The sequence below is a fragment of the Pteropus alecto genome, unplaced genomic scaffold, assembly GCF_000325575.1.
Source record: "Pteropus alecto unplaced genomic scaffold, ASM32557v1 scaffold214, whole genome shotgun sequence".
In the NCBI taxonomy this organism is placed as follows: domain Eukaryota; kingdom Metazoa; phylum Chordata; class Mammalia; order Chiroptera; family Pteropodidae; genus Pteropus; species Pteropus alecto.
The window spans coordinates 382,076-390,198 of record NW_006435787.1 but is presented as its reverse complement, the minus strand read 5'-3'; the positions used below and the strand labels follow the sequence as shown (position 1 = coordinate 390,198).

At 65.1% G+C, this 8,123-nt stretch overlaps 1 protein-coding gene across 1 annotated transcript in view; it reads right to left on the bottom strand.

Moving 5' to 3' along the window:
• Positions 1-5,581, bottom strand: part of ZMIZ2 (zinc finger MIZ-type containing 2) — an 11,542-nt gene extending 5,961 nt beyond the window's left edge. The window contains exons 1-14 of the mRNA XM_006911479.3: positions 5,558-5,581; positions 5,151-5,285; positions 4,915-5,029; positions 4,415-4,617; positions 4,063-4,255; positions 3,637-3,876; positions 3,349-3,480; positions 2,586-2,754; positions 2,007-2,151; positions 1,725-1,935; positions 1,201-1,306; positions 906-1,063; positions 281-348; positions 6-41 (exon numbers count right to left, since the gene is read on the bottom strand). Of these exons, the coding sequence (XP_006911541.1) occupies positions 6-41; positions 281-348; positions 906-1,063; positions 1,201-1,306; positions 1,725-1,935; positions 2,007-2,151; positions 2,586-2,754; positions 3,349-3,480; positions 3,637-3,876; positions 4,063-4,255; positions 4,415-4,617; positions 4,915-5,029; positions 5,151-5,200 (1,826 nt within the window). The 5' untranslated portion in view covers positions 5,201-5,285; positions 5,558-5,581. The remainder of the gene's footprint in view (positions 1-5; positions 42-280; positions 349-905; positions 1,064-1,200; positions 1,307-1,724; positions 1,936-2,006; positions 2,152-2,585; positions 2,755-3,348; positions 3,481-3,636; positions 3,877-4,062; positions 4,256-4,414; positions 4,618-4,914; positions 5,030-5,150; positions 5,286-5,557) is intronic.
• Between the last annotated feature and the right edge of the window lie 2,542 nt (positions 5,582-8,123).

Sequence of the window (8,123 nt, the reverse complement as noted above, 5' to 3'; positions counted from 1 at the left end):
TGTACTGGTCCACCTCCAGGCCCTCCAGCAGCGCTGTCTTGCTGTGGAAAAGTGAGAGGACGAGGCTCAGGGGCCTGGCTCGACCTTACCCCGGGCACAGGCCTGTCACTTTTCAGCTCTGCCACTCTGCACGAGGCCACCGGTGTGAGGCGACCCTGTGCGGAGGCGCTGTGTGACGCCTGGATGCTGGGCTGGGACATGGCCCCTACACCCGGCGGGGAATTTGACAGCCTCAGAGAAGTGCCCTGCCCTCGGCACGTGCAAGGACCATCAGACTCACTTGCACACGGGGCACCTCCAGGTCCCCCGCTCACAGTTGAGCTGCAGGTAGGACTCCAGGTCGAAGCACTGCGGAGAGAGACCGTTTCTCGCTGCGGCCCAGCTGCATGCTCTCAGGGCGTACGTCCTCGCACGTCTGAGAAGCTGGGGGCACCAGGATTCCGCTAGGCTATTGTTCTAAAAGTGTAGATGCGGGACAGCCTCGCAGCTTCACTGGGACGGGAACACCATGAGGCCAGGCATGAGTCTGGTGACTAGGCTGACGAGGACACAGACCCCGACACAGTGTTGAAGGGGAGCAGGTGCAAGGCTATGCGTACACCTGCATGGCCAGGTGGGTGGCAGGCGCGCACTTGTCTGCAAACAGGACCTACGCGGTGCTCCCGGGGTCACGAGGGAGACTGCGCGCACTTCCGCGATGCCCTTTGAGACCGGAGCCCTGCGAACACGTGGGGCCGCTACGCGTAGAGGAACCAGAAGCCCGGCCTGAGGGGCCAGCAGGGAAGCCGGGTCACCTGCTTGCTGGCCGGCCTGCCCTGTTGCCTGCTGGCCAAGGTGCTCAGCGCCTTTTCTGCTAAAGACAGCGAAATGGCGATGTGCTGGCAAAGCCTAAGGTGACCACCCACCTGTATGTGGCGACAGTCGTGGCCGCGGGCGGGGAGCTGGATCCTGCGGAAGGTGATGGGGCATTTGAGGGCCACCTTGATGGCTGTCTGCTCCACCCCGTCCTCTCCGTTGGGCCCGGGGGTGCCGGGGATGGTGCCGCTGCTGAAGTTCCGCTTTACTGGTGGCAGAAGGGGAAAGCCGTGAGGGAGGGCCGCCCACCGGGATGCCCACCGCCCCGCAGAGCCCGGCCCAGGGGAGACGGCCTTGCCGGACACGGGCCCCGCCTGGAGGGCGGCGGCGGCGGCGGCCACTCACTCTTGGTGATGCAGTGCTCCGCTGGCAGCAGACGCTTCTTCAGAAGGCCCTGCAGCACCGAGCGGACGGCCGGCCGGTGCACCAGCTGCAGCACGAAGAGGTGGGACTGCAAGGGAGGCACAGGTGAGCGGCGGGCCCCGCCCACGCCCGCCTTGTGTGACGTCCAGCATGGCCCCTGGCCATGGCAGGCGCTGGAGGGCCCCCAAGCCCGCCTTGCCAGCACTGTCCACGCCGGGTCCGAAGTGGAACCCCAAAACCCGAGAACTGCCTCAGGCGGCCCGGCTAGAATCCGGGTGACCCCCTAACGAGGATGTGGGGCTCCCTTTGTGAGCTCCCTGCAGGAGAGGCGCAGGCCCAGCACGGTATCTCCTCCGGGGAAGGAGACCCGGCCTGGCCGGACAGCGGCGAAGGCAGGCCGCACCGGCTCCCTTTTCTTAAAGGGCCAGGCAGGAAACTGCCGGAGGCGCGGGGACCTCAGCCCTTCTGTCTTTCAGCCACCTGGGCCGGCCCTGCCTGGCACTCACGCAGCAGCAGGCGGTGACGGTGATCTGGACGGTGTTGCGGCCTGGCTGGCACACGTGCTTCAGGTGCAGGGGCTTGTGGGAGGTCTTGTTGTCGCCGCGCTCGATGGTGAGGGGAGTGGCGTTGACGCTGACCTGCACCGAGGCCGGCCAGTTGGTGTTCATCTGCCGGTCCTCGTGGTGGTAGCACTTGAACTGCAGCTCCAGGTCAGGCCTGCGGTGGGGGCGGAGCTGAGCGGGGGCGGAGCTGAGCACAGCCGGGCCGCGTGAGGGCGGCGCGCTCACCTCAGCATCAGGGTCTTGTAGACGGAGTCTCGCAGCTGGAAGGCGTGGTTGCTGACCGCCAGGTTGTGCTGCAGGCGGAAGGGCTCCAGGACCACCCCATCCCGGACCGGGAAGGTCAGCCGCAGCTCGTCGCATGGGCCACTGCCTGGGAGCAGGCCGAGGCCGAGTGAGCTCGCCAGAGGGCCACCAGGCTGGGCAGCCACCCCGCCCCATGGCAGGGACGGTGGCAAGGGGACTGCAGCTACCAGGCTGGGGTCAGGAACCATCTCTCGGGACCTCGGGCCCAGCTGTCACCTTGGAAGGTAACAAGATCAACTGCTGTCCCCTCAGTGACGACCTGAGGACACGCCCCAGCCAGAAATGTGCTTCTGGTGCTTTTGAGGGGCTGGCAGTGGGGGGTGGGGCGGTGGGCTACCTGCCAGCACTCCAGTGCTGGAACCACGGTGTGGTCCCACCTACAGGGCTCGGAGCCAGTATGGGGGCTTCAGCAGACCTGCAGAGAGGCCCCAGCCGGGCACAGGTGAAGGGCCCCCACGTCCCGTGCAGGACTCTCCAGACCCAGGGGCAGGCGACACTCACCGGGGGGTGACGGGTGCAAGGCGCTCACGCTGGGCTTGAGGTCAGGCAGGAAGGGAGACTTGACCTCCTGGCTGGTGGACATGTAGGGGATGCTGCTGCCGGGGGTCATGGGTGGCGTGGGGCTCCCTGGCAGTGGGGAGCTGGGGTAGCCAGGGATGGAACGGGTGGGCTGTGGGGTCGAGCATACAGTCAAGGCAGATGGCGGGGCCGGGCTGTTTCTGAGCACACGCTGGGGGTCAGGCAGCAGCGCGCAGGGGCAGCCCAGGTGCCCTCTGTCTGCATTCGCCCGAGCCTCCCGCCCGGCTGCCCATAGCCCATAGCGCACTCAGGCCAGGCTGTGGCTGAGGGCTCCCCCCGGTTAGCTGTGGCCCCTGGGGCTCCTGGACTTGACCCCAGGGGAAGGCTGGGGCGGGAAGCCCACCACACACATCAGCCCTGGTCTTTGCTTGCTTCTTTACGTGCTTCTGTATTTTCAAAACCATCTATAGGGAGCACACACTGATTTCAGTTTTAAAAATCACCACAGAGCAAGCTGCCCCGCGTCAGAGCGGTTACAGGGGAGCCGCCACGAGGCAGCACTCTCGGATGGTCCCTTCAGAACTGGGGCGCCTCCCGGAGCTGCCCTGCACTGCCCAGGACACGGGGAGGTGCCTGGCCACTAGGTCCCTGAGCACACGTGGCCCCTCCCCAGCCAACTGACTCAAGGGTGTTGTGTCTCAGTGTTTGGTGGGGGCTGCCGCAGGCCTGGCGGAGCTGGCCCTACCTTGTAGTGCAGTCCCGGGGGGCCAGAGGTGGACAGGGGCAGCCTGTGACTGGGGTAGGAGGAGGGGGCGGGGGGCTGGCCGGGGCCAGGTGCGTACTGGCCTCCTGGCAGGTACTGCTGCCCCGGATACACCTGCAAGAGGAAGGAGGCAGATGCCCGGGGAAGGCCAGCGTCGGGAAGGCCAGGCCCAGGGAGGGGTGGCAGGGCCCACGCCCAGCCGGCTCCCCCACAGGGACGCCAACCTCGGTATGGCCCGGGATGGCATGGGGCAGGGGCGTGGACGCTCACCTCGCTGGAGTAGCCCCTCTTGAGCCCCTGTCGGGGCAGCGGCGGGGCCTGCACGGGCCCTGGGAACCCATGCTGGGGCAGGCGCTGCCCCGCGTGCAGGGGTGCCATGCTGGCCGCCCGGGCGTGGTTCATGCCCACAGGGCTCATGCCCGAGGGGCCCAGCAGGCCTCCCACGCTGCTGGACCCACGGGCGCCCCCGTGCTGCAGGAACTGGCTGCTGAAAGACGGGCCGGACCCCATCTGGGAAGAGAAGAGGGGGACTGTCCAGGCCCGCCTGCGCAGGGCCTTGGGCCTCTCTTGCAGGCACCCTGGTCCCCGAGCCTTGCCCCTGCCTCTCAGAGCCTCGTGTGCCCTGGGGACCGAGCGGCTGCCTGACTGTCCCCCTTCCAGGGCCGGTGGCCCTTGCAGCAGGAGCTGCGGCCTCACCGTGCCATACTGGCCCAGCTCCTGGCTCTGCTTCTCCTGGAGGGCGGCCACAGTGGCTGTGGCTGTGGCCGTGGCAGTGGCAGCAGCAGCGGCCACGGCAGCAGCGGCTGCTGCTTGCGTGAAGTCCGTGGAGGGTCGTGCGGCATGTGACGGGAGGCCCAGGCCCCCTGGCCCCCCAGGACCTCCAGAGTACCTACAAGGAACACAGGCAGCTCTGCTCAGAAGCGTGTCCTGCCCGCAGCCAGCGGGAGCCAGCAGACGAAGCAAACAACACATCCGCGCTGCACTGTCACAGCTCCCAGTGCCCACCCAGAGGGCTCCCTGCACACCTGCCAGGGGTGGTCCTGCTTACCCGGTGGCGAAGCCAGGGCCCCCGGCGTAGCCCCCGCGGCCATACACGCCCTGCTGCACGTAGCCCTTGCTGGCGCCGCCCTCCCCGAAGGCCTGCTGTCCCAGGCACTGCGGGGGGCTCAGGGCCGAGCTGCCGCCTGCCATGCCCGGCATCATAGAGCCTCCAGGGGGGCTCCCTGCAGGGCCCATGGGGCTCCCCAAAACCTGTGAGAAAGTGAGAATCACCAGAAGCGAACTGCCCAGCCTGTTTCACACAGTATCTCAAATGCTAAAAAGGAGAAATGGGGCAGGTAAGGGGGTGCATCGTGGTGGGGGGTGTGCACGGGGTGGAGGCAGGACGGGGCATAGGGAGGGGGAGTAGGGCCATGGCGGCGGGGGGCGGCTTGTGGGTGGATGTGGGGGCCAGGCAAATGCAGGAGGAGCACATCGAGACCAGGCTCTGTCCCCTGAGCTCTGAGGCAGGGCTTGGTGGCTCTCAGGTGGGGCCCGATGTGGGCTCACCTGGCTCGGTGCCGCGCTGCCGACTCCCCACACGGTCGTGACCACGGACAGCGATCCTGCGGGCTGAGTGGCACTCTGCTGCCAAGGCACCGCCTCGAAAGCGAAGGGACCATCACTGCCAGGACAGAGGCACAGGGGCCTGGATCAGGGGCCGGGGAACTGGAGGCTGCGAGCAGAGGGGTCCGCTCGGCTCCTCCCCCAGGCTGAGAGGGGAGGGCAGCAGGAGGCCCACTCACCCGTGTGGCACGGAGGGCAGGGCAGGTTTCATGGGGTTCATGGGGTTCATTGGCCTGGGGGCAGCCTGGAGGCCAGGTCTGCGAGGGGCAGGCGGTGGCCCTCACGGGTGCTGAGGTGAGACGCGGCTGCTCTGGCTGCAGGACAGGAGGGAAGGACGTCAGTGCAGAGGCAGCCGAGAGGCCCGTCCACAGCGAGCAGGGAGCCCACCCTGATCACTCCGCCCCCAGCTCTGCTCCCACAATGGTGGGCATGCAGGTGACAGTGGAATCCCAGGGCCACTGCGGGGAGTGGAGGCAGGGCACCCTGGAATCAGCACACGGAGCTGCCCATCCCCAAGCCAGCCCAGAGCCAGCGTTTACCCCTCCTGGCCAGGCAACCTGCAGCCCCTGCAGGCCGGCTTTCTCACCCCGCGTCCTTCCCACATGAGGCTGGGATGTTCGCAGAGGCCAGAGAATGTCCGGAGTCCCAGAAGGCCCGGGGAGGAGGCCTGGCCTGGAGCGTGGGGTGAGGCCAGCAGTGCCCCCCCAGACCTCCCCTCAGGACAGCAGGAAGCATAGGCATCACCCCCATACTCAGAGGCCAAGCGGTCCCCTGGAATGCACCCTCTTGGGGTTCAGGGTCGGGCTGGAGCCCTGCTGCCTTTCAGGGACGCCAAGGCCTCATGACACGCCCACTGGGCCATCACCCAGCACTCTGGTGCCTCCCTCTGGCAAGGGGCAGAAGGGGGCCCCAGCACCACCCAACCCAGGGCTCCTGTTCCTGAGTGCTGACGGGAAGACAGGCCCTGATCATGTCCTCTGCAAACAGTCCCGGAGGCACGTGGCAGTGAGTCCCTCCCAGGGCCCCAAAGGCAGAGGTGGCTCTGCCTTTAGCGCTGTGGCCTTCACTGGCCCAGCCCACCACAGAGCACTCCAGGCGATGGGTCCAGAGTCACAGGAGGAAAGGTGACCGGCCAGGCGAGAGGAGGGGGAGGCAGTGGGCTGCGTTCCCCCCTCACACTGGCCCTGCCCCTCTCTCCTCCCTAGTCCACGTCCTACTCAGGAAGCAGAGGCAGGGTGGGAGCAAGGATCGCCCAGCCAGACGGGAAGGCTGGCGACCCCAGGCCCCACTGCTTGACTCTGGGATGGTGACAATGGGGGTGGGGGGAGACTGGAACCCCCCGACACCCAGACCTGCTGGGTGGGGCCTGTAGCACCATGAGGGTTTGCAGGACCTGGGACGTCCCGTGCTAATTCGGACTGTGTTGTTAGGAGAGGGACAGACCAAGGAGCCCAACACAGACCTGCGTAAACAGACACATCTGAGTAATTTCTGACAAAGGTGCAGAAACCCCAACAGAGGAAAGATGACGTTCGACAAATGGCGCCGGAGTAGCCGGACAGACCCAGGCGAGACCCAAACCTCAAACTCACTCAGGAATCAACTCCAAGCGGGTCATGGATTAAATGCATAACACGGAACAAGAAAACCTTTAGGGAACACAAAGGAGGAATCCCTGAGGCTCTTGGGCTACGGAAAGGGTTCTAGGTACGACGCCAAAAGCACGATCCAGAGAAGGAGAACCTGGAGCCTTCGTTCTGTGAAAGATGCCGCTAAGAGTGCGAAAACAAGTCACGGGCGGGGAGAAACGTCTGCAAACCCGGTATGCGACGGAAGCCTGGTCGATACTCAGAAAGAGTCCAATGAAAAGATGGGCAACAGACACGTCACGAAGAGGACATGCTGATGGCAGATGAGCACAGGAGGCAGCGCTTAGCATCACCAGCCACTGGGGCACGCAGATTAAAGCCATGGTGCGAAGTCACAGCACGCTTGTCAGGATGGCCAAGGTAAAAAATAGCGACATACGCTGTTGGCAGTGTGGCTCCTCTGGAAAGCAGCCAGCTGTGTTGTCTAAAACACCAGCCTGCAGTTACTTCCTACCCAGCAACTCACTCCTGAATGTTTGTCTCCAGGATCGTAAACTACTGTTCACGTGAACATCTGTACATGAGGGTTTACAGCAGCTTTGTGCCTAGTCACCCCAGAACACAAACTCAGACGTGCTCTGGGCGAGGACCAGCCACACACCAAGTGTCCCCAGCCGCAGGTGTGAAAGAGCAAGCTCGTGCCCGCCAGTCTGCGGGAATCCCCAGGGACTTATGCTGCCTGGAAAAAGCCAGCTCCCAAAAGTTGCACACTGTATGACACCCTTCACATAAGAGTCCCGAAAGGAAAAAAATGATAGACACGGAGAAGACAGTGGCTGCGGGGTTAACGGGACCGGGGGGTAGGAGGCAGCGACGGGGGTCTGGGCGTCTCTACCGTTCAGGGCGCCCTATCGTGATGCTGTACTACAGTTTGCAAGATGTTACCACCGGGGAAGTCAAGTACAGGGACACGGCTGTGTCATTTCTCATGACTGCATATGAATGTAGAATTCTCACCAAATAAAAAGTGAGGTCCCTGATCCCCCACCCCACAGCAGCCCTCTGTCTCCACAGAGATGCCCATGGCACTCCCCTTCCACGCAGAACTGGCTGGTTTGGTGGGCGGCAGAGAACAGGAGGCTGAGTCCCAGGGCAGGGGTGAGCGGGCACCGGACTCCCTGGGAGGGCCGGTGGGCCAGGGTGGTGCAGACACAGGGCAGCCTCCTGCAGCACGTGGCCTGGGGAAGCCCACCCCGCTTCTCGGCTGTGGATGGGGCCACAGACCCTTCCAGTTCCCCCAGAGCCCCGCTGGCGGGGCGGTGACTTCCTGCCTGCACAGCTCCTGAACCAAGTCTGCTCCTGCCCTAAGAGGACCCGCAGGCCCAGGTCCCTCTGCAGGTCCCCTGACCCTCTGTTCCTCATACAGGCAAGGGCAGTGCCGAGTGCAGATCCGCCTCACCTCTCCCCGCTTCGGCCTGGAGAGGAGCCGGCAGTGTGCAGGGCCCGTGCCTGTGGCGTAGCACTTCCAGCTGCGAGCCGGGACCCCTTTGCAGAACAGCCCTG